Source organism: Rhinoderma darwinii, chromosome 6, assembly GCF_050947455.1.
Source record: "Rhinoderma darwinii isolate aRhiDar2 chromosome 6, aRhiDar2.hap1, whole genome shotgun sequence".
Taxonomy (NCBI): Eukaryota; Metazoa; Chordata; class Amphibia; order Anura; family Rhinodermatidae; genus Rhinoderma; species Rhinoderma darwinii.
Genome location: NC_134692.1, coordinates 44351387 through 44377662, shown reverse-complemented (window position 1 = coordinate 44377662; position 26276 = coordinate 44351387). Strand labels below are relative to the sequence as shown.

The 26276-nt window shown below is 43.8% G+C and overlaps 1 protein-coding gene across 1 annotated transcript in view; it reads right to left on the bottom strand.

Annotated features, from left to right (window-relative positions):
* The window catches only part of RBM44 (RNA binding motif protein 44), a 76822-nt gene that overhangs the window by 32223 nt on the left and 18323 nt on the right, over window positions 1-26276 (bottom strand). Inside the window, exons 3-5 of the mRNA XM_075829623.1 lie at window positions 23950-24010; window positions 10140-10246; window positions 2829-2906 (exon numbers count right to left, since the gene is read on the bottom strand). Coding sequence (XP_075685738.1) covers window positions 2829-2906; window positions 10140-10246; window positions 23950-24010 — 246 coding nt within the window. The remainder of the gene's footprint in view (window positions 1-2828; window positions 2907-10139; window positions 10247-23949; window positions 24011-26276) is intronic.

Sequence of the window (26276 nt, the reverse complement as noted above, 5' to 3'; positions counted from 1 at the left end):
TAATTAACTTTAATACAGGCAAGTGGCGAGACAACATAGACCTAAGAGACAATTTCATGAATAGTAGCGGAAATGAGTAAAAAAATAAAAACCTACAATTTGTCAAGTCAATGATTTCTATTACTGAAGTATAAATATTAAAGTGCCACAGCTTTCTTTAGGATCTTCTTAATGAAACTCACTGCGGTGCTGAGCAACAGCTAAGTATATCTGAGAAAGTAACCAGATACGTACAGTGTGAGAGTACTGTCTTTTCTGCTTACTGAGAAACCTTACAAATAGGAATGAAAACATAATTTCCTTTCCTACTCTCCCATTTCTATTTGTTTACAAGATGACCTTTAACTAGTTTCCAACACAAGACGTGACTGCTCGTCCTAAGTGGCGGTTACTAAGCGCATTAGGACGAGCATTCTCGTCCTGTGTGACAGCTGTGTCCGTGCGCGATCGGGAGTGGGGCAACGGCTGTAATATACAGCCGTAGCCCCTCTCTAACGGCGGAGAGAAGATAAACCTCGTCTCTCCGCTGTTAACCCCTTGAATGCCACGATCAAAGCTGATCGCGGCGTTCAAAGTAAATAAGAGGGGGGACTGCCCTTTGATCGCCACACAGAAAATCCCTGTGACGCAATCAAAGCCCATAACTTGTATGGCCAGACAGCCTAGGGTCCATTGAAGGACCCCAGGGCTGTCTGACCAGATTTCCTGCTAGGGCATATGGAGGTATGCGCTAACAACAGCCTGTGTAAAAATCAGTACACAGGCTAATGTACTGGCATATACAGTGAAGGAAATAAGTATTTGATCCCTTGCTGATTTTGTAAGTTTGCCCACTGTCAAAGTCATGAACAGTCTAGAATTTTTAGGCTAGCTTAATTTTACCAGTGAGAGATCGATTATATTTTTAAAAAAAACTGAAAATCACATAGTCAAAATTATATATATTTATTTGCATTGTGCACAGAGAAATAAGTATTTGATCCCCTACCAACCATTAAGAGTTCAGCCTCCTCCAGACCAGTTACACGCTCCAAATCAACTTGGTGCCTGCATTAAAGACAGCTGTCTTACATGGTCACCTGTATAAAAGACTCCTGTCCACAGACTCAATTAATCAGTCTGACTCTAACCTCTACAACATGGGCAAGACCAAAGAGCTTTCTAAGGATGTCAGGGACAAGATCATAGACCTGCACAAGGCTGGAATGGGCTACAAAACCATAAGTAAGACACTGGGTGAGAAGGAGACAACTGTTGGTGCAATAGAACGAAAATGGAAGACATACAAAATGACTGTCAATCGACATCGATCTGGGGCTCCATGCAAAATCTCACCTCGTGGGGTATCCTTGATCCTGAGGAAGGTGAGAGCTCAGCCGAAAACTACACGGGGGGAACTTGTTAATGATCTCAAGGCAGCTGGGACCACAGTCACCAAGAAAACCATTGGTAACACATTACGCCGTAATGGATTAAAATCCTGCAGTGCCCGCAAGTCCCCCTGCTCAAGAAGGCACATGTACAGGCCCGTCTGAAGTTTGCAAATGAACATCTGGATGATTCTGAGAGTGATTGGGAGAAGGTGCTGTGGTCAGATGAGACTAAAATTGAGCTCTTTGGCATTAACTCAACTCGCCGTGTTTGGAGGAAGAGAAATGCTGCCTATGACCCAAAGAACACTGTCCCCACTGTCAAGCATGGAGGTGGAAACATTATGTTTTGGGGGTGTTTCTCTGCTAAGGGCACAGGACTACTTCACCGCATCAATGGGAGAATGGATGGAGCCATGTACCGTCAAATCCTGAGTGACAACCTCCTTCCTTCCACCAGGACATAAAAAATGGCTTGTGGCTGGGTCTTCCAGCACGACAATGACCTGAAACATACAGCCAAGGCAACAAAGGAGTGGCTCAAAAAGAGCACATTAAGGTCATGGAGTGGCCTAGCCAGTCTCCAGACCTTAATCCCATCGAAAACTTATGGAGGGAGCTGAAGATCCGAGTTGCCAAGTGACAGCCTCGAAATCTTAATGATTTACAGATGATCTGCAAAGAGGAGTGGGCCAAAGTTCCATCTAACATATGTGCAAACCTCATCATCAACTACAAAAAACGTCTGATTGCTGTGCTTGCCAATAAGGGTTTTGCCACCAAGTATTAAGTCTTGTTTGCCAAAGGGATCAAATACTTATTTCTCTGTGCACAATGCAAATAAATATATATAATTTTGACTATTCCGTTTTTTTTTAAATATAATCTATCTCTCACTGGTAAAATTAACCTAGCCTAAAAATTCTAGACTGTGCATGTCTTTGACAGTGGGCAAACTTACAAAATCAGCAAGGGATCAAATACTTATTTCCTTCACTGTAGATATATGCCAGTACATTACAGTTAAAAATTCAAAAATCCCTTTATGGGATTAAAAAAAAGTAAATAAATACACATTTATTTATTTTTTTACAATACACTTTTTTCAAATATAAGTCCCTAAACATGAAATAAGAGACATATTTTGTGTCGCCACGACTGTAACAACAAAATGTATAACATTAAAAAAATATATATATATATATATTTATATTAAAAACTGCACAAGAACTGCTTTTTCGCCAAAATCAAAATGTATATAAAGTTAAGCTATAATGTATTTGCACCAAAAAAATGGTACCTACGTGAAGTAAGACTCGTCCCACAAAAAACAAAGTCTCATACAAGTACAAAGTTACGAGCATCAGGATGCAAAGTGGGAAATATCAAAAAATGGTTCTGTCCTCAAGGCCAAAATTGTCAGTTTCCTTAAGGGATTAAAATATTCCCATTACTTACTTTTCAGCTGCACCCAATTATTGACTATTGAGAGAGATGGATGATTATCCTTAATATACTCAGATATATGACCGTATTCTGTAAACGTGAAAAAAAAACAAAAAACACAAAAAACAGAAAGTTAGCATTTTACACTTTCTCACCATGTACAATAATAGGGAGTGAGCCATCAGAGCCAGGTGGGGGTACCGCAGCTCATGGATACACCGGACTTCAGGCTCTGAGTTCAGCCAAACGCCAACGCCAACATATTCATAGATAAAAGCAGCGTACCGGTCAATAATGCATGCTGCTCTCAGAAAGAGGATTAGGTGTTTAAGAATATACGCAACACTGCAAACATCTCCAGCTAAATTGCGCTTTTAAAAGGCTAACAGAACGCTTTGGCAACTTACAATACATTATCCTTAAAGGGGTTGTGCGAGATAAAACGACTGTGTTATCTGTTCTCACGGCCCCTGCTGTTCTCGAGAAAACAGCAGGGGCCGCACATGCGCGTTACGGGCTGTACAGCAGAACAACCCATACACAGCACGTCACAAGTGACGCGTCGTATACCCGGAAAAGAATTAGAAGATCAACACAACAGCCAGAGTGACGTCACCCATCCATTACCCCACGGCAGCATCTGTAAAAGGGGCCAATTTGGAAAATAGAAGTATATTACAAATATATTTACATTAATAAATTACAAACATTAACACAAAGTCATTTTATCTCGGACAACCCATTTAATATAAACTGCAAGAAAAGGGGTTTTCCAGTTAGACTACTTGCATACGTGAACCTGGATGTTTAACGGCATCTCATTTAAGGGCGGATTTACACGAACGTGTAATACGTCCGTGCAACGTGAGTGATTTTCACGCACGTCGCACGGACCTATGTTAGCCTATGGGGCCGTGCAGACAGTCCGTGATTTTCACGTAGATTGTGTCCGCTGCGTGAAACGCACGAATGTCCTACATTTCTGCGCTGTTCGCGCATCACGCACCCATTGAATGGGTGAGTGAAAATCATGCGCACCGCACGGAAACACTTCCATGTGACGCGCGTGATTCGCGCAACAGTAAGAGGTATGCTTGAAAACGGAAAAGCACCACGTGCTTTTTGGTTTACAAACATACAGTGTCATAATGATGGCGGCATCATATGGTGATGACACACGGAGCTGTTAAGTGCCTTTTGCGCACGAAAAACTCCGCGTTTTTGCTCGTGCAAAACGCACACGCTCGTGTAAATCCTCCCTTACAGAGTCAAGTAAGTGGCACCAAGCACTCGTACCACACACTTTACACTGACCTTATTCCAGTACATACTTCATCAGAAGTGTTGACCCCTATAACCACGTCTCTATTTATATACAAGGCAGCATCCAATGGTGGATGCAGAAGTGGGGAGGAGGGTGACTCATAACTAGGAGTCTGCTCTGCTGTATTCTTTGTTAGCTGCCATTAGCCAAAAGACATACTATATTTTTTTTGCGCTATTTGGGCTAATAGTGCAGTGGACCTGTAGCATAGTATGATGACCGATTGGCTTTAGGAGAGTACAGACTTCTGTACACAGAGTCCTGTAATCTAGAACAGGGTTGCAGGGCAAGAAAAAAAAAAAAAGTTAAAATACCGCAGACTATCATATTGCTCACTTGTAAGGAGTAGCTTAAAATATATTAGGAAAACTACTAAAGAAATCTACTTAAAGAGGACCTTTTACCATTGAGCATAATAAGTATATGACAGTAGGGAAGGTAAATATATAACTAAACATGCAAAACATTTCCTTTGAAAGCATAATGACTTAATACATTGATATGAGAGGTCCAAGCCATCTTCTGACAAAAGGAAACCATGGGCACCAGATCCATCATCATTGTAATCAATGGTGATGGAAACCTCTGGTTTCCGTTTGGGTCTGTTCAGGGTCCCGTTCTGATGGAAATCTCAGACAGAACGTCAGAACGGGACCCCAACGCAGATGTGAACGAAGCCTTAAAAGTGTACATAGGATAACATTAGCCGGAAATAAAAAAAATAAAAAACCACGTATGTTGCAAAAATCACACAGCCTTTGGTTGATGGATGCCACGGTTAGGCATCATCACAGCCTCTGTTTAACATATAAGCCGGGAGCTTTAACTTTCTTTGAATTGCGTTAAGTTATACAATTGTGTATGTTAAACATATACTTTAACATGGGAGCCCATGGGTGACGGATGGCCTTCATCCGAGGCATACGTTTTTGTTTCTTTACATGTTTAATTAAGTATCTCGGCATATGTTGAATTTAGACACTAGTTAATGAATGACACATCGGTGTCATATACACTCTCTATCATGTGTACACTGAATTAAAAAATTTAAGGATACAAAGTTTACATGCGTTTTCTAACATATGGAGAGGCAATACATAGAAGAGAGGAGTCAATGAAAAGCGGCTCCAAAAACGTCGCAAGAAGTGCCCTGCACTTTTTTCACGGGCGTCTTTATACGCGCCGTATTTTGACAGCGACGCGTAAAATATACGCCTCGTGGGAACAGAACACCGTAAATCCCATTGCAAGCAATGGGCAGATGTTTGGAGGCGTAATGGTGCCGTTTTTCAGGCGTAATTCGAGGCGTAAGCGGCCCGAATTACACCTGAAACCACTGCGTGTGAACATACCCTTACTTTCACCAGAATTTGATCCAGGAGAGTGGATGTATAAGGCATTCCATTATATATTTCTTATGTTTAGGTTCCATACCTGATTCTGACTTTGAAAAAAAAAAAAAAAAAAACACATGCAAAATCTGCAGCAAACCTGCAGTGCGTGAACACAGCCTTAGGGTGGATTCACACAGAAGATTTTGTTTTAGAAATTTCTGCGACTGAAAACCTGTTCTATTCATCTGAATGGGGTTGTTTCTGCAGCAAGCACATGGATTCCTGCAAGATCCATTCAAACGAATGCTACTGTATTTTAGTCGAAGAAATATAAAATTTCTGCAACTTATCGGCTTCGTTTGACTTCACCTAATAGAAGGCCCAAGATTCCTCCTCCTGTTGAGACGAAGCGGCTGTTTGCTCTGCTCAGCAGCCTGCTCCTTCAGGTAGTGACTCTTAGCTGTAATTTGTTGCGGTGATTTTCGCAAAACCGTTCTGAAAACTGAGGCAAAAAGCGTTGCCAACACTGCTACATAACACATTGCCATTAAAGAAAATAAATAAATAAATAAAACCGTGGCCTTGGCCACCAGAAGGTTTCTCGATGCGTCTGAGCCCGTCCGACACCGCATGCTGCATTGTAAATTTAAGTTTATAGCAGGACCACTGGGCAACGGAATTACATAATGAGACAAGAAGCTCCAATGAGAATTCTGCCCAGGCCGCTATGCATAATGGGAAAGTGACTTAGAGAATGCAGAGGATGATCGGAATGTGATGTGGACACGCCTGGTGGCAACTTGGGGCCACACTTGCATAAAAGTTGCATAACCTAAAACAGGAGTATTCACCGCAAAATCTTTTTCTTGTACAATTCATTGGTGGACAGAGACCGTGGGTATATGCTGTTGGCACTAGCAGGCTTGATACAAAGAAATAAAAAAAAAGTGACTCCTCTTACAGGATATACCCCATTTACAGGCACTGAAATATTCAGTTTGTCTGCAAGCAGTGGGACTATCAGATCCAAGGAAAGATAAGCATGTCAAACACGAGGGGGGAATCCCTCAAACGGACAACTCTATAAAGAAATAAAACCTAGAAACAAACAGATGGGAACGGTGTCCCTCTATGAACTGCACAAGAAAAAGATATTACGATGAGTGCTCAAAAAAATCCTATTTTCTTGTTCTTTACATTGGGGGACACAGACCGTGGAACGTCCTAGAGCATTCCCCAGGGCCGGTACTAGCTGACCATGTCCTGTGTTCTATTTCACAGATGCCTGCAATACCTTGTGACCCAGAGAGGCATCTGCAGAGGTCAAGGTATGCACCCGGTAGAACTTGACAAAGGTGTGTAGAGAAGATTACGTGGCCGTCTTGCACAACTGAAGGGCAGAGGCCTGATAGCGAACAGCTCAGGAAGCCCAAACCGCTCTGGTAAAGTGGGCCATGACCTGGAAAGAGGGAACCTTTCCACGGACGCAATAAACCTTGCGAACAATCATTCGAATCCACCAAGCAATGGTGGCCTTAGAGGCCTCCAAACCCTTCATGGAACATATGGGTGGATGAAGAGGGAGTCCGACCGACGGAAGGAAGAAGTAACAGAAAAGTAAATTTGCAGAGCACGGACAACCTCCAGGTTATGTTGGGAACGCTCCCTCGGATGACTAAGAGAAGGACAAAAAGACGGCAAGACAATATAATTTATGTTGAAGGCCGAAAACACCTTAGCAAAAAGGAGACAACGTGCAGAGAACCGCCTTGTCTTGGTGAAGTGTCAGAAACAGAAAATGACACTAAAGTGTCGCCAACTCCAAGAACCTCCAGATGCAGGTCACCGGAACCAGAAAAAACTGCTTCCAGAACAGAAAACCAAGAGATTTCACGCAAGGTTTCAAATGGAGTCGACTGTAAGACATCCAAAACCAAACTCCGCTCCCACGAGGGAACCGTAAGGACGATAAGGGGGGCGGCTCCGCATGAACCACTCCCTGCAAAAAAGTCTCAATGTCAGCGTTAGACACCAAAAGGCGACCAAACAAGATGGAAAGCGCAGACACCTGCCCCTTCAGGGAGCGGAGAGCTAAACCATGATCCAAACGCCTCTGTAAAAAAGGATAAAATTCTGGACAAGAAAAACAACGCATGGATAGGGGTGTGGATTGCGATCCTCACACCAACCAAGGTAAGCCTTGTATGTACGATGGTAAACGCCGGCTGAAGAATACTATCTACCTTAAGCATGGTGAGGAGAACACTCTCCAAAAATATAAAATAAAATTCTTTGTAGAAACTCTGCCGCCATCAGCAGAAGTATCTGTCTCCTACACTCACTAAGCGAAGACTGACTAGCTCAGAGTCTGTGGGCAGGTTATATCCTACAGGAAGAGTCACTTTTATTTAACCCGTTAGTGACCGGCCAATCGTGTTTCTACGTCGGTCACTAACGGGCATTATTCCGATGCCATAGACTTTTTACGTCGCGGCATCGGAATAAGTAAACAGAGCAGGGAGCGGTCAAATCTCCCTGCTCTCAGCTGCTAGAGGCAGCTCAGGGCTGGGAGCGTCCCTGCTCTGCCGGGTGAGATCGATATTAGTATCGATATCATCGGTTTAACCCCTCAGATGCGGTGCTCAATAGCGAGCACCGCATCTGAGTGGTTTTGGAGAGAGGGAGGGAGCTCCCTCTCTCTCCCACCGACACCCGGCGATACGATCGCCGAGTGTCTGTCTCTAATGGCAGCCGGGGGCCTAATAAAGGCCCCCAGGTCTGCCTGGAGTGAATGCCTGCTAGATCATGCCGGAGGCATGACCTAGCAGATGCCTGTCCGTGTTAAACGGACAGGCAGTAATACACTGCAATACAAAAGTATTGTAGTGTATTATAAATACGATCGCAGAATCGCATATTATAATCCCCTAGTGGGACTAGTAAAAAAAAAGTTTAATAAAAGTTAATTTAAAAAAAAAGTGAAAAAAAAAAAAAAAATGAAAAACCCAGCTTTTCCCCTTACAAAATGCTTTACTATTAAAAAAAACAAAATAAAGTTACAAAGTTACACATATTTGGTATCGCCGCGTCTGTAACGACCCCGACTATAAATCTATTACATTATTTAACCCGCACGGTGAACGCCGTAAAAAAATGTAATAAAAAACTATGGAAAAATTGCTGTTTTCTGTGAATCCTGACTTTAAAAAAAAATGTGATAAAAAGTGATCAAAAAGTCGCATCTACTCCAAAATGGTACCAATAAAAACTACAAGTCGTCCCGCAAAAAAAATCCCTCATACAACCGCATCGGCGAAAAAATAAAAACGTTACGGCTCTTCAAATATGGAGGCACAAAAACAAATAATTTTGAAAAAAAAAGCGTTTTTACTGTGTAAAAGTAGTAAAACATACAAAAACTATACAAATTTGGTATCGTTGCAATCGTAACAACCCGCTGAATAAAGTTAGTGTTATTTATATCACACGGTAAATGGCGTAGATTTAAGACGCGAAAAAGAGTGGCGAAATTTCAGGTTTTTTTCTATTTCCCACCAAATAAAAGTTAATCAATAAATAATATGTCCCCCAAAATGGTGCTATTAAAACATACAACTTGTCCCGCAAAAAACAAGACCTTATACAGCTATGTCGACGCAAAAATAAAAAGGTTATAGCTCTTGGAATGCGACGATGGAAAAACTTAAAAAATGGCTTGGTCATTAAGGGGTTAAAGAGGCTCTGTCACCAGATTTTCAAACCCCTATCTCCTATTGCAGCAGATCGGCGCTGCAATGTAGATAAGGGTAACGTTTTTTTTTTTTTTTTTTAAACGAGCATTTTTGGCCAAGTTATGACCATTTTTATATTTATGCAAATGAGCCTTTCTTAAGTACAACTGGGCGTGTATTGTGTATGTACATCTGGGCGTTTTTACTTGTTTTACTAGCTGGGCGTTGTGAATAGAAGTGTATGATGCTGACGAATCAGCATCATCCACTTCTCTTCGTTACCACCCAGTTCTGGCAGTGCACAGACACACAGCGTGTCCTCGCGAGATCACGCTGTGACGTCACTCACTTCCTCCCACAGGAACTTCATTGCGTCGGATGAGCGAGGACACGCTGTGTGTCTGTGAACTGCCAGAAGCTGGGTGGTAACGAAGCGAAGTGGATGATGCTGATTCGACACTTCTATTCACAACGCCCAGCTAGTAAAACAAGTAAAAACGCCCAGATGTACATACACAATACACGCCCACTTGGACATAACTTTGTACATAAGAAAGGCTCATTTGCATAAATATAAAAATGGTCATAACTTGGCCAAAAATGCTCGTTTTAGAAAAAACAAAAAACGTTACTGTTATCTACATTGCAGCGCCGATCAGCTGCAATAGGAGATAGGGGTTTGAAAATCTGGTGAGAGAGCCTCTTTAAGTGTCACGCCACCTCGTGGCTGCAGCATATACCCACGTTCTGTGTCCCCCAATGTAACGAACAAGTAGGATTTTTTTTTTGATTTTTTTTTTCCATTTTCCATTATAAACAGTACTCCTTTTAGTAATAGGTTCTCTTTGAAGTGACTCCAAACTACTGCTTTCCTTTACAGCTATATAACATGATATTTAATTTCACTTTACAAGAAAAGTAAATGCAATGCTACCTTTAATAAGTTTTCGGTCTTCAGCAGCAAGTAGCATATACCATCCTAGAATCTCCTGTCCAGCAACTTCGACAAGACCATGTTTTTTCACCAACTCATACAGCTGCCTGCACACATAAAAATCTGCTTATTCCAAGATACAGTGTTTTTATATGCAAATAGAAATATTAAATCAAGTTGTATTTCAAGATATGGAAAGGTATCTTACACTTAGGCCTTATTTACACGAGCGTAGTTCACGTCCATAATACGCGCATCAAAATCACGCGCGTTGCACGGACCTATGTAAGGCAATGGGGACATTGACATTCCGTGTTTTTCACGCAGCGTGTCCGCTGCGTGAAACTCACGACATGTCCTATACTTGAGCGTTTTCTGCGCATCACGCAACCATTGAAGTCAATGGGTGCGTGAAAATCACGCGTAGCACACGGACGCACTTCCGTGTGCTGCGCGTGATTCGCACAACACTAGATAAAGAAATGAAGGGGAAAATAAAACCACCTCCTTCATTTCTTTTTCTAAACCACAAAACCGCGTGTCATAAGGATGGCATATGCGTGAAAATCACGCAGCCACGCACCAAACACTAATGACACATGGAACTGCAACTTGCAAAAAAAGCTGCGTTTTTTGCGCGTGCAAAACGCATACGTTCGTGTGAATTTCGCCTTACCTATGAAATAAACCCCTTAAATGACCAGTCTTTTGGTCCTAAATTACCAGACACTTAGTTTGTGCATGTGGTGGTTTAACTGCCCTAACTTATTTGATGGAGAAGAAATCACAGAAAAATCAGGTGATCAAAAACATTCCATAGTAAGTCTGGATTCACACGAACATATTCGGTCCGTAAAGGACGGAAGTATTTCGGCCGCAAGTCCCGGACCGAACACACTGCAGGGAGCAAGGCTCCTAGCATCAGTTATGTACGACGCTAGGAGTCCCTGCCTCTCCGTGGCACTACTGTCCCTTACTGAAAACATGATTACAGTACGGGACAATTGTCCTGCAGCGAGGCAGGGACTCCTAGCATTGTACATAACTATGATGCTAGGAGCCCGGCTCCCTGCACTGTGTTCGGTCCGGGACGTTCAGGTCACCCTTCCTAGTCGGAGTAACGCCCCTACTCAAGGGACGACTACAACCTGTACCCTAGATACCCTATTAATGGTCTAGCCAATTCTTTATAGTGGATATCAGGTACAGTGGGACCTAGAGAGGCAAGTGCACAAATAGAAAAAGCGAATATGTGCAAAAACTTCAAACTGTGCAAAACAATAGGCACAGATGAAGAAAAAAATAAAAAAAGGATACCCAGCAAAAACATACTCATACAAAAACATACCACAACCACCAAACAGCACTTCTAATGAGCACTACCATTTAGGTCACTCCTTCAGCCCATCCTTCCCCTCCCAATGTCCCAACACTAATCAAAAAGTCAGAGACTATTGCGCTTGCGTGCACTATGGCTCTTACTGCCCATGCGTCTGTGTGCTGTTATGGTGACCACAGACTCATTGCACTGGCAGTACAAATGTCAGAAAAAGACATCGCGCTCGGATATACATCTAAAAGGCAGGGAATTAAATTATAGGAAGAAAGTGGGGCTTGGATTGCCCTGTAAAGCAGAACAGTGTGAATAGGAGGAGGGGGTTATAAAAAACAAATTAAAATAATAAATAAAAAGAAATAAAAATTTACATTTTTATCTAACATTTTTCAGTACGGGACAGTTTTCCACAGCGAGGCAGGGAACCTAGCGTCATGGATAACTATGATGCTAGGAGCCCGGCTCCCTGCAGTGTGTTCAGTCCGGGAAACGCGACCGATATACGGTCCATATTTCACGGACCGATCATGGTCGTGTGAACCCAGCCTAATAAAAGAACAGGTGTCTGTGGTAAGACTTTAAATGTATGAAGTAAAAGACAAGTCATTCTAACCTGAGGGACTCAGGGTTTTGGGACGGTATATCCATTGAGTCTCCTTTTGAAAGATGCGTTTATCCCAATCACCCCTTCTCTGTGTATATTGAATGACTTCAAATCAACTTAACTCCTTTCCGACCGCTGTCTATTGACGTCAGGCGGCGCAAGTCCCCAGTCTACGACGACGTCTTTTGGCGTCCCTGCAGATGAGGCTGATGAGCGCACGTGTGAGAACATCCCCCCCCCCCCCTCTAAGCAGGAGCGGTAACTAACAGCTCCTGATCTCAGAGCAGCCTCCTGAACACAGCGGAGGTCAGAAAACATTCCAACCCCAGCTGTTTAACGCTTTGATTGCTGTGGTCAGTGACCGCGGCATGATCAAAGGGAATTCCCCTCTTAGATCGCATCACCGGTATTCCGGTGATGCGATCGAACACCGGGGAATCCCTCTGCAGTCAGCCCTGAGGACATACAAAGGACCCCAGGGCTGTCTGTTCCGTTTGCCTGCTGTTCGGGAACACTATGTGCTGCCCTAACAGCAGCCTGTGTCATAGTGACACAGTGTAATGTATTAGCATACAGGAGTATGCTAATACATAAGTAAAAAATAAAGTTATAAAAAAAGTTATCCCTTAAATGGGATTTTATTTACACTTACCTTACATAAAAACCTACACATATTAGGTATCTACACGACCGTAATAACCTGAAGAATTGAAAAGGTTATTTGGCGTGAACGGGATAAAAAATAAAGACCAATGGCAAGAATCGCTTTTTCCTATATTCACGCCGTAAAAAAAAAAAAAAAAAAAAAAAACGTTACCACCAAACTGTGGGGGAGAAAAATACTATTTCTCTCGCATAAAACAAGGCTTCATGCAGCCACGTCAATGAAAAAATAAAAAAGTTATGGCTGCTGAAAGGCAGAGAGGCAAAAACAGAAACATTTTGCTGGTCATTAAGGTCTTTTCAGGCCTGGTCATTAAGGGGTTAAAGGAGACTGCAAAAGGGTTCCTAGGGTGTTCATTCCTCATCTGCTTAGCCAATGGTTTATCTCTGGAGTGCTCTATATCCCCTATAGGTTCCAGGACACAGCATCGTAGTTCCCTTTATTTGTTGGTCCACCAAAATAATTTTTGCATGACATATAGGGCGGTTACTGAAAAGTGTACAAAAAAAATAGATTAAAAAAAAAAAAGGATAGCTTTTCTTATTCTTTGAATTTGCAAATGGACAATAAAGTATTAAAATGTGTTCATTTTATTTCGTTAATTTCGATACCCAATACGTATAGTCTGGGGTAAATGGGAGGTCTGTGGCAATGGGTTGGCGTGGGTGGTGTTTTTTTTTTTTTTACTTATGTATATATTTTTATTACATAATATGTCCCCCAAGAGGTCATAAGAGACTTCTAGGAGACTTTCACACTTTTTCTTGATTTTGCTCTTTTCCACTGTAACTGGCATCCATAGGAGTCCCAGTTACAAAAGAAAATACCCCCTGTGGTGATATCAGACACTGGCAGAGTGTATCTGGGTCTGCTAGGACGCTGAGTACATAATCAACAGGTCTTTATTCACTATATAGCGCTTATTGAAAGCTATGTAGGTTGGAAAAGAGAAGACAGAAGGGATTATAATTGGTAATTTTTTGTTACTCACGGTAAAATCTCTTTTTTATCTCCATTTGGGGGAAAGAGATGACCTTGGATATAGCTGTTGCCACTAGATGCGGACACTACATAGCATCCGCCCACCAGCTATATTCCTCCAGCAGACACTGTGCTAGGTCAGTTTAGTATGTAAGCAGAAATAAATAATGCAACCTGTTAAACTCAAGCAATGTAAGAACCCAAAGAAACTAACCCCTATGTAGAAAACTTCAGAAAAAAAAAATAAAAAATTGGGAGGATACTGTGTCCCCAATGAACGTGACAAGAAAGGGATTTTACGATAGGTAATTAAAAAATCCAGTTCTCTCGGACCTGTCTTTGGGGATACAGATGACCTTGTGAAATTCAACAGCAGTGTGTTCAGAAGACCACATCGCAGCCTTACACACTTGCACGATAGAGGCTTTGTTTTGAACCACCCATTATGCCCATAACGCTCGAGTAGAATGGGTCATCATTCAAAAAGGGAGACTACATATGCCCTTTGACAGCCCACAGAAAGGGGGTCGTATCATTCCAAAAGGGATATAGTTGGTCTGCGATAGCCGCTACGTTATAGGCTTACATATGCCCTTTGACCTGTATGCCTTATCCAATGGCTAACAGAAACCAGCAGGATATGGGGGCCTTCGATGCAGTTAGACCGCACCTAGGACCATCTGAAAACAGAGCGTCAGCGGAACAAGGACGTTTGCGTGAGGTACAGTGCATGGACCGCATCCACTTTATGAAAAGATCATTCCCTAGAAAGGGAAGAGGAGGGGGACGACAATGTCCTCGTTAATGTGCAAGACCAATACCACTTGACACGGGACGAAGAACCACCTTCCCTTGGTGCATCACCATAAACATAGATTTAGAAAACGAGGCTGCAAATTCAGATAATTTAATGGAGGTGACCTCTCCCAGGATAGCTACCATACAAGAAAGAAAGCAAAGAGATGTCACCCAGAGGCTCTAAAGGTAGAAGAAGACTGCAAAGCAACCAGGATTAAATTAAGATCCCACGGAAATGTGGGCTTACAGAAGGGAGGCACAGCATGTGCTACTCCTTGGCGAAAAGTCCAGACTGCTGAATTGAATGCCAGGGGACTCTGGAAGAGAAAGGATAGGGCGGAAACATGGCCCTTAGGGAGCTAAGGGCCAGGCCCATATCCAGACCATTCTGATAGACGGAAAGCAGAGGAGAGAGGAAAAATTGCATTAGTTGGAAATTCCTCCCTTCATACCAGCGGAAAAAGGACTTCCGAATGTTAGGGTAAACAAGGGAGAAGAAGCTTTACGAGCCATGATCATTGTCTTTGTAACCTGCTCATAGAAATCACATGCCATCATTACGGCAGCTTCAACAGCCATGCTGTTAAACAAAGAGTGGCTAGACTTGGCTGGAAGAGAGAACTCAGAGAGAAGACGCTAAGGAACATCTGCCAGAAGAGTGACGAGGTTGGCATTTCACGTTCGACGGGGACAATACGGAGCAATAAGAAACGCTGGGACGCCTTCTGCCTTGATTTTCTTGAGGATCCAAGGAGGGAGCAGAAGAAGGGGGGGGGGGGTGTATGGGACTGTGAACTGGGTCCATGAAATGACTAGTGCGTCTAATGCCAGGGGATCTTGAGCCCTGGACATTAACTCTGTTAGTTTGTGGTGGAGTCTGTATGCCATGAGGTCAGCGTCTGGGAGACCCCATCTGGAGCAGGTTTCCTTGAATACTCCAGAATAAAGGGCCCACTCTACTGGTTCGACCTGCACCCCGCTGAGAAAATGGACAACCCAATTGTCCACCCCTGAGAGAGCTAGGATGTGTCCTTCTGCCCATTGTAGAATGTTAGTAGTTTCGGACATCGTTGCAGAGCTGCAGGAGGTTCCACCTTGGTGGTTTAGGTATGCGACAGGCGTTGCATTGTCCATTTAAACCCGTACAAGATGACCTGCTAGGGCCTTGGTTTGAAGGGACCATAGCATCAAAATCATCTGGTTCTGAAGAACCCCTACCAGTCAAGGACGATGGCATCCGTTGTTAGGACCCACCACTGGAGTGGGAGGAAGGGGCGGGGCAGAGTTTGGAGGGCAGGGTCACCATTGGAGAGAGCAATGGACTGACAGGGGCAGCAGAATGGTGCAATCCAGGAAATACCTAGCCTTGTCCCTGTATGACAGAATTTGTCGCTAATGGGGCAAGTATAAAACTGGGCATATGGGATCGCCTCCACGTTTACTGCCAGATGGAGACTTCATGTTCCTGGAGAATCTGGAGCTTTTGTTGGAGGGAGTGAAGTTTATCTGAAAAGAAAATAATCCTGCCCTGAGCAGCTTCGAGAAACACATGGTAAGAAACTTGATCCGCCAAGAGCTGATTACCCAGCCAAAGTGAGACAGGTGTGTCCAAAGTGATTTGAAGGTTCTCCAGATTTATTTTACCAAACAGGGAATGGCTACAACGCCTGAGAGTAAAAAAAAACCCACCATCACAGAGAACAGGACCTTCGTGAAGCCACACTGAGCCGTGGACAGTACAAAGGGGAGAGCCACAAACGGATACTTGTTTGATCAAATAGCAAAGCGAAAGAACCATTGGCGTGAATCACAGATTGGGATAGGTAGATACAAATCCTTGATGTCTACCGAGAGCTGAAATTCCCCCCACTCCATTGATGATCTGAAAGACCACCGGGATGTCTGTTGCATTTTTAGGACCACGTTGGAAGAGATTTGAATTTAAACCTCAGAAGTATTCTCTCGGGAGGGGGGGGGGTACGACAACTCGCCTCTTGGGAGAAAAAGATGCTAGTGCCTGAAAAGAGGCGGCAGCCCTGGGAGGAGAGGTCGGTTGTATTGAGCGAAAGAACAGAAATCCGGGAGCATGGAAGTAAAATTGATTTTATAGTCAATGGAGATGACTTCACAGACCCAGGCACTAGGAACGTGGGAGTGCCAAACATCCAGAAAAATAAAAAATTGCCCCCTTTTACCTAAAGTGACTCACATGGGGACTGTTTTTAATGCTAAAGAGGACTAGTTGGAGGCAGATTTGGGAGCCTGGGGGCACAGGCACAAAGAAGGACGTGGTTTAAGGGAAGGCTACTTCCTTTGTGGTTAGCTTCCTATACATAGGTCGGGGGACTTGAGAAGCAACGAAAGACACTAAACCGAGGCCTGTTCCTTCTGGTGAGCCGTGCGAAAATACCTGGTCTGGGGTAGGAGAGAGCTCTTGCTCTGTGTTAGTCCAGATCGCTATCAAAGAAATAGGAGCCAGCAAATGAAAGGGCCATCAAGGATTTCTTTGAGGCCGCGTCAGTAGACTAGCAGTTTAGCCAAAGCATCCTGGCAAATGGCTATAGATAAAGACTAGAAACAAGCCAGTAATCTGGCCATGTCCAAGGAGGCTTCACACGTACTAACTCACATGAGATATTTGTAAAGCCAGCTCTGCGAGAGCTCGACAGGGGACCGCCTGAAAGTATAGCTTGGTGGAGCCGTTTTGCCCATTATGTAATGGCTCTGCAGACCTATGAAAAGGCAAATATATGCCAACAAGCAGATCACAGATCCTCAAAGGAAGACTTTGCAAATGATTACATTTTTCTGACACGCCAATCCTGGAATGAAGAGTTTGCCATGGAAAGAGTGGTAGGTATGTAAGGCTAAATGAGAGACTGGAGGGTTCACTGCTGGAGAAAAGTGCCATGTTTTCAAAAATTCTGCTGAAAATAGATAAATAAAAAAAAAACATGCTTTGTGAAGTGCCTATCCAGAAAACACCACTCTTTAGAGACAAAGCTTTCTCAAATTCGGAGAAGGGAAGCATTTTGGGGAGCGTGGAGGTCGCTTGAAATAAAATAAAAAAACTCCCTTGGAAGGAGGAAGGTTCTTGGTCCTGAACATGTAGAGTATCTTTGATGGCTGTAAAAAGGGTGCCATCCATGAAGAAGGATTTTTGATGACTGTTCATCCAGGGTTGAATCTGTATTTGACACCTCACCCTCTGAGCGATTCTCATCTTTGGAGGTAATGTCGGATCGCATTCCTCGGGATGGAGAGGATGCTAACAAGTTTGGTTAAATTGAGTGGATGCTGGGTACTTTTAGATATGACCCTTTTTCAGAGTTTACCCCGCACCTGGTCAGCAGAAAAAAGATTCCTCTCAGTTCAAAGGGCTCAATATAAGGGCGTCTCACACAGGGCAATTATCCGGCAGACAAGCGTTCATAGAACGCTCGTTCCCGATAATTGCCCTGTGTAAACAGGGCAGCGATCAGCAGATGAACGTTTGCTTGTTTTAAAAAAGTTAAATATTATTGTTGTCGACAGCACAGCTCTCTGTGTAAACAGGTAGACGCGCTGTCGACATGGCACTGGGGGCGCATGGCAAGGTGAGCGCATTCCATCTGTTCACATTTTGTGGTGCTGTATGGTGGTGTCTGTTGCTGTAGTGCTGCACTTGTGGGGGGACGTGGCCCAGAACCAAGGAGGCTTGGCACGGTCTGAAGGCATGGGTGCTTTTGGGCCCCTGGGTTGCTCCCTCTGCAGGAGCGGTGCTGCGGTGGCGGTAGCCGCCATGCGGTGCTGCAACCGCTAGAGTAGGGACCCACTTTAAAGAGGTCGCCGTGAAGTGGCAAGTGGGCTTATACAGTTTGATCAAAATGTTTACAAAGAACCTCATGTTCATGTTTCTAAATTATGCCTAGCGGCTCAGATCAACGTATATACTGTGGATTGTGCGGTCCATGTCTAGTTTCTCACAATGCTGAGAATGTATGGGGACGAGCAATCAGAGATTAACGACCGTCGTCCTCATACATAGCTCCTTGTGACAGGAGATGTCTCGTTGATTGGCGCTCGTTGCACCAGCTGATTGGCCGGTGTAATACGGCTTTCAGTCTGTAAAGACAACTGGCTTAGCATATCAACAATAGACCTAGATGCCCTGGATAGATGTGATACCGACAATGACAGAGTGTGGCTACTGTGGTACAGGACCCAGAGGGAGTTGCGCTAAAGCGACCATGATGGGTAGCTCACCTACGTGCTGTTTTAGTCGCAAGCAGTTGTGGCATATGGGTTCAGACTGACCATACTGAAACGTGGTATTATAGCGGGAGCAGGCAAAATTGGTAATAATGACAGTTATCTTGTCTAGGGGCCTCTCCCGCGTTCAGAAATGATTGCCACACCCAGTTAGGCTGGGTTCACACACCACATTTACGGACGCAAGTCGGACGTTTTAACCTCGAATTACGTCCGAAAATATGGCTCCAATGCGCCGGCAAACATCTGCCCATTCATTTGAATGGGCTTTACGATGTTCTGTGCCGACGGTCATTTTTTTTACGCGCCGCTGTCAAAAGACGGCGCGTAAAAAAGACGGCCGCGTCAAAGAAGTGCCCGTCACTTCTTGGGACGTAATTGGAGCAGTTTTCCATTGGCACCATAGAAAAACAGCTCCAATTACGTCCGTAATGGACGCTACGAAAAACGCCTGCACATGCCATTACGTCTGAAATTCCGGAGCTATTTTTCAGGCGTATCAGACGTGTACGTGGGAACATACCCTTATATGCAGAGAATAGTAGTGGCCGTTGAGCAAATTCATATGAAATATATACAAGTGTAAATGTGAAGAAAAGTAGGGGTCAAAGGCTACAAGAGAGAGACTGGAGGGGAGAATTGCCCAGGTCAGAGCCTACCAGTACCAGAAGCAGGACACTCATGAACAGATATGAATGTGGTCTCTGACTACCGCTTGCTGGAGAAGAGGAGTAGCTGCCTTGCTTGCTACTAACCAATGGGAGCACTGGAAAACGGTGCACGGTTGGCTGTGCAGAGATCGTCCTTCCCCTCGGTCAAAAGTGGAAAGCCAGCTTCTGATGGAATGCCCTGCCCCACATATCTGCGGCCTAGTAAATTTACTAATATACTGGAGAACTTGTATCTAGGATAGGGAATATCTCCCTACACACAGTGCTATAGGTTTATCCACAGGTAAACGTGATGGCGCGGAGAGGATATACATTTTATAATACTATTATGAAGTCATACAATTTGATTCATGGCAGCAGAGTTAACTCACCATAGCTAGGATAAAGAGAGTGGGACTTTTGGAGGGAGAAGAAGGAAAAAAAAAAAAAAAGGGAGGGAGTGGGGAATGTTGAGGATGTTAACATCACTAATAAACATTATAAGCCAGCGAGTGGTAGTTGGCTGTTACCTTAAATCATCTACTCTCCGCTGCGGGGTCCAAGATATAAAAGGAGTTATGGATGTTACATGTAACCAAAAGAGAAATACTACATATTAAGTTTACCCCTTCCCGACATCCGCCGTATATATACACACGTCCGCTCCATAGAACGAGCATGTCGGCTGTGTGCTAGAGCCGACACTTCCGGGTAACGAGCAGGATACCGCTCGAGCCGATCCCCCTCATTTAACCCGTTAAATGCTGCGGTCAATAGCGACCGCATTTAAATGACTAAAAACCTGTAACGTTCCAACGACCCCCGCGGAGCGATCTGGGGGTGCCGTTGGTTTGTGTGGTCTGCAATTTTTGTACTCCTATGAAGCCCTGCTGCCACCCCCTGCAAAAGTTTCAATGTCAGTGTTAGATGCCAACGGGTGACCAAACAAAATGGAAAGAGCAGACACCTGCCCCTTCAGGGAACTGAGAGCTAAACCATGATCCAAACCCATATGTAAAAAGGAGAGAATCCTGGACAGGGAAAAACGTAAGGGGCAGGGAGATTGCGATCCGATCCTCACACAAACCAAGGTAAACTGTCCACGTAGGAGGGTAAATGCGGGCTGAAGACTAGTTTCTAGCCATAAAGGAGTATTCCGGTTTAGAAAAAGTTACCCCCAAGCCATAGATTAAGGGGGTAACTTGCGGATTGGTCGGTGTTCGGACCTCCACCTTTGACTAGAACGGGGGTCCCGTACCCCTCGTTTGAACAGAGCGGCAGCTTCCTCACACGCACTGCCGCTCCATTCATGCTCTATGGGAGCTCCAGAGACAGCCAAGTACAACGTTCGGCTATTTCCGGCGCTGCCGTAGAGAATGAATGGAGCGGCAATGCGCATGAGCGACCTGCCGCTCTGTTCAAACGAGGGGTACCTGGACCTCCGTCCTCGTAAACGATGGGGGTCCGAGCTGTCAGTATCGACCGATCAGCAAGTTACCCTCTACCTACCCTAGGGGGTAAATTACTATAACCGGAATACCCCTTTAAGCATAGTGAGGATAACACTATCCGAAAAGCCACGAGACCTCAGAACGACTGCTTCAACATCCACGGCGTTATACGTAGCGACATTAAATTCTGGTAGAAGAGAGGTCCCTGAGAGAAAAGGTCGGGACCGAGAGGTAAGGGTCATGTGACATCGGCCAAAAGGAACACAAGGTCCGCATACCAACAATCCGGGGGTTACCAGACTGGCAGGAATCGCTTCTTCCTTGAGCTGTCAGAGCTAACTGCGGCGCTGCGAGTGCCGCCCTAGTGATTTAAGCAAGCCCTGTATCACGTTAGGTGCGTGGACCTACTGGGCCGTACCGCCTTGACTGTATGGCAGCTGGCCAACAGGATACAAGTAAAGTCAATAGTTTGAATAGGTATACCTGTGGTAACTTCAGACAGTAGCAAGACAGGCTCGGATGGGACCTCGGTAGCAGGCAGACACCAGGCGTGGTGTAACTGTCAGGGATCATTAGCTTGTATATTGCTTGCAAAAACATTATTACTTTATATCAGTATATTCCACAAAGAACTTGAATGGAATAAAATGGAGCCTGCATCAGGAACACGCCTATGGAGACACCGCCCCTGGAATGCAAGAGGAGTGTACAGATGAACTTACAGCTGAATAGAGCCAATAGGGCTTAAGCACGTCCCACATCTCTAGGGAGGAGATTTGTAGATTCTTTGTTCAATAGAGTTTAATCTTACTTCCTGCTTCACTGAGGGAGGATGTGTACCAACTTGTCTGCCTGGTATATCTCTTCCACGCATGCCCTCAGTTTCCAATTTACAGAGGTGGCTATTCGGTGTGAAATAACAGTGAGAAGGAAGTGACCCTGACATAAGGCAGATGTAGTACTCAGCACAACACGACTACAACTCTCAACGGCACTAGGACCAGGATAGCACGGGATTCAGGATACAGGCAGCACGAACGGAAACACTGGGAGAAGAAAAATACTTAAGGGACCGTTTGCAGAGACGAACATAGGTAAACGACAACAACGCTCAGGCAATGCAGGAAGGGGCAGGGCCCTTCCTATAGTCCAGGGTGCTCATGGGCTAATTTGGTAAGGCACGAGCCTGCACACATACCATACGGGACACAGCAGAGTGACCGCTGGTGTCTCCTGAGGAGGAGATGCGGGCCAGCGCTCACTGATCCATGGCTGCAGCCATCAGGAGGTGAGTAAACCTGATGGCCCGCGACCATGGGTGTTGCACCCTGGCCGTGGCATTGTCCGTTTGAACACTCACCGGGTGTCCGTACAGAGACTGAGTCCTGTGCCGGAAACATAGAAAAATGGCTCAGAAGATAGATGGGAACTCTACTGTGGAGATCACAGCCCGAGTCGTGAGATTCCCCATCCCTTAAGGCTGGCATTCGTGGAAAGGATCAGCTAATTTAGCTGGAGGAAGGAGTGCCCACACCGTACGGCGATCCACCACTGAAGCGAAAATCTACCGCCGAAGTCTGCACCAATGCGGAAGAATTGCCCTCTTGAAAAGGGTAGAAAACATCCAGACAGGATTTTTTTCTTATGAAAAAAAGGGTTTAATTTATTTAATTTTTTGGAGGGTACTTATTCATTTTTTATTAAACTCCATTTTACAGGGGGTGTTGATGCAGAAATACTTTGAGCGCTTGTAAAGTGCTTTATAATGATTAGTATTCCAAAGAATTATTTGCGGTCAGTGAATCCCAGACCTATTAGACCATGCCTCTGGCATGTTAGGCCCCCCTTAGATGCTACAGTCACTATTAACTGCTGCATCTAAAAGGATTAAATTGTTATTTTTAACAGCCGTGCTCCTGCCGCTGATCTCATAGGGTAAATGGCAGTACCCACAATATCTTAATGACAGATATATTCATCACAGATTGGGAACTAGCACTTGTTCATGACAAATATACATGCGGCATGGGTCGTTATGGTGTTAAAGTGGATGTCCCATCAAGACAACATATTTTCTTACAGAGAACAATTAACTGGTTGCCGACACAGGACGAGTATGCTCGTCCTGAGCGGCGAGCACTTCGCGCATTAGGACGAGCATACTCGTCCTGTGTGACAGCCGTCTGTGCGCGCGATCGAGAGCGGGGCAACGGCTGTAATACACAGCCACGGCCGCGCTCTGACAGCGGAGAGGAGAGAAACATCTTCTCTCCGCTGTTAACCCTTTGAACGCCGCGATGACAGCTGATCGCGGCGTTCAAAGAGAGGGGACTGCACATTGATCGCGTCACAGAATATAACTGTGACGCGATCAAAGCCCACAACTCGTATGGCCAGACAGCCCAGGGTCCAGTGAAGGACCCCAGGGCTGTCTGAACATATTTCCTGTTGTTCGTGCATACTGAGGTATGCCCTAACAACTGCCTGTGTACAATCAGTACACAGGCTAATGTACTGGCATATAGATCTATGCCAGTACATTGCAGTTACAAAATCAAAATGATAAATCCCTTTATGGGATTAAAAAAAAAAAAAAAAAGTTAAATGAATGTAAAAAAAAAAATTATGATAAATAAATAAATAGTAAAAATAATACACAGAAACACACTTTTTATAATAAATAAACTTTTTAAAATATAAGTCCCAAAACATGAAATAATATAGACATATTTGGTATCGCCACGACCGTAACAACCCGTACAACAAATGTATACCATTATTTATGATCGGTGTATGGTGTAAAAAAATAAATATTAAAACTGCTGCGCAACTGCTTTTTTTCTGCATTTTAATCTAATTAAAAATTTATAGAACTTAAACGATAATGTATTTGTACCAAAAAATGGTACCTACATAAAGTACAACTCGTCCCGCAAAAAACAGTCTAATACAACTACGTCGTACAAAAAATAAAAGCGTTATGAGCGTCGGGATGCAGAGGGAAATGTAAAAAAAATTGCTCTGTCCTCAAGGCTAAAATTGGCCGTGTCCTTAAGGGGTTAAGTCATCACATACCTGTTAAGAGACTCTTTCTTTTCCAATCTGCACTTTTCACAAGTTGCCTCACTCGCAATGCCTCAAAATAAAATTGAGAGCATAAGTATACACGCTAATAAAGCACACAAAAGTGAAGGGTGCCGACTCTGCCCATGCAATCATCCTCTACGGTTATATTTTTTGGTCTCTTAACTAGACAATTTAATAAAACATTCTTAAGCTTTGACTTTTTCAGTTTGATTAAGATTTTCAAATGCAGATAATAAAATGCATAAATACGCCTTTTAGGGTTTATGCACAATGAACATGTAGTAGCCAGAGGAAAATTTCTGTAATACAACATTCAATAGAACATGGCAGGATTTTTTTTTTCCCATCAGACTGCTTGACTCAGCGAGAATAAACCTTCATATGCGATCCTAGGCATATAGAGTAACAGTAGGGCCCTATAGACTTCTATGGTTACCATATTACGGCCCCAGCCAAATTGTACAGAGCCATCATACAGCACTGTTCATGAGCCCTTATGATACCTTGACAACACCCACACAAAAGAACACACACACGGTTACCATTCTATACATAGCGATATTTCTAACAAGTCAATCAGCAGTTTTACCTCTATTGTTGTAGTATACATGCTGTTTACAGGGGAAAAAAAAAAAAAAAAACTCCCACTCAACATTGCGGACTAGGCCCTGTGCCCGTGTTGAAGAATTATATTTTGTGCCAAGGACAGGATCGAATCCAGCCCTTGGCTCTAAACATACGGCCCCTGCATAGATACGCAATTTTAAGTGCTCATATTTCAACTGCAAAGAATAGGAGGGGGCAACAAGTTAACAGCGTTTTCTCATAAACTTCATTTAAATGTACTTCTTTTGCAGACAGCGTCAGCACTGGTCTTAGAACATGGAATAAAAACCATCATGTCAGTTATTAATCTGCATTTAATGTTATTAAACTCATTAGGTGAAAGGTTTTATATACAGAACTGCCTGTGCAAAAGATCTTTCCTGACGGTGCTGCACTGTGTGAAGTCCAAGAACTTCAGTCTGTATTATCACACTCATCAAATGTAGGTAAGTTATGACAGATAATGCAAATCAGGAGCAAGGACACCAAAAACAATTAATAGATTCCAAAAATTTAACATAAAAGTGATCAGTGATAACATTTGTCAAAAAGGATATTAACCCCTTTCCGCTTTGGCCACTTTTAGACTTCCTGGCAGAGCCATATTTTTCAAATTTGACATGTGTCAATTTGTGTAGTAATAACTTCGAAATGCTTTCACCTATCCAAGCGATTCGGAGATTGTTCTCTCGTGACACATTGTTCTTTTAGTTCGTGGTAAAGTTTGGACGATACCAAAACTTAGAGAAAATTTTCAAAAATTATTTTTCTAAATATAAAAATGTACCTGCTTGTAGAACAGATAGATATACCACACAAAATAGTTGCTAATTAACATTTCCCATAGGTCTACTTTAGATTGGCATCGTTTTTTGAACAGCTTTTTATTTTTCTAGGACGTTACAAGGCTTAGAACTTCAGCAGAAATTTCTCACATTTTCAAGAAAATTTCAAAAGGCTATTTTTACAGGGACCAGTTAAGTTGTAATGTGGCTTTGAGGGGCCCATACAATACAAACCCCCATAAATCACCCCATTTGAAAAACTACACCCTCAAAAGTATTCAAAACAGCATTTAGAAAGTTTTTTAATCCTTTAGGCATTTCACAAGAATTAAAGCAAAGCAGAGGTGAAATTTACAAAGATTATTTTTTTGCAGAAATTCATATTTATAGAGGCTGTCACCAGATTAGAAGTGCCCTATCAATAGTCAACTGGGCGTGTTTTTAATTTTTTAACCAACAGGGCGTTGTAAAGAGGCGTGTATGACGCTGACCAATCACCAATCAGCGTCATACACTTCTCTCCATTCATTTTTAGCAGTACTCGCAACACAGCGAGATCACCCTGTGCTGTCACATACTCCCACATTAACTTTACCAAAGTATCTTTACAGTGGGGGGGCGTGGCTTAGCAGCGCATGTGAGAGGAAGCATAAACCGGAGCTCCCGCTGCCGATATCCTACAGAATCATCCTAAAGACTCACTTCTCCTACCGGAGACATACCTGAGGAGAGAGGGGAAATCGTGGTGATCAGGGAGACAAAATTCTGGACGCATCGGAGGCTGTGATGACCCGATCCAGGAGATCCAGGACGGCAGAGGACGGTGAGCTGGGGGCGCAAGATGGCGCTGACATGTGCTCATATGCAGTGAACAGGGATGTGAGAGGGGCGGCGGCGTCGCGGCTGGAACGCTTTGCCAGAAAA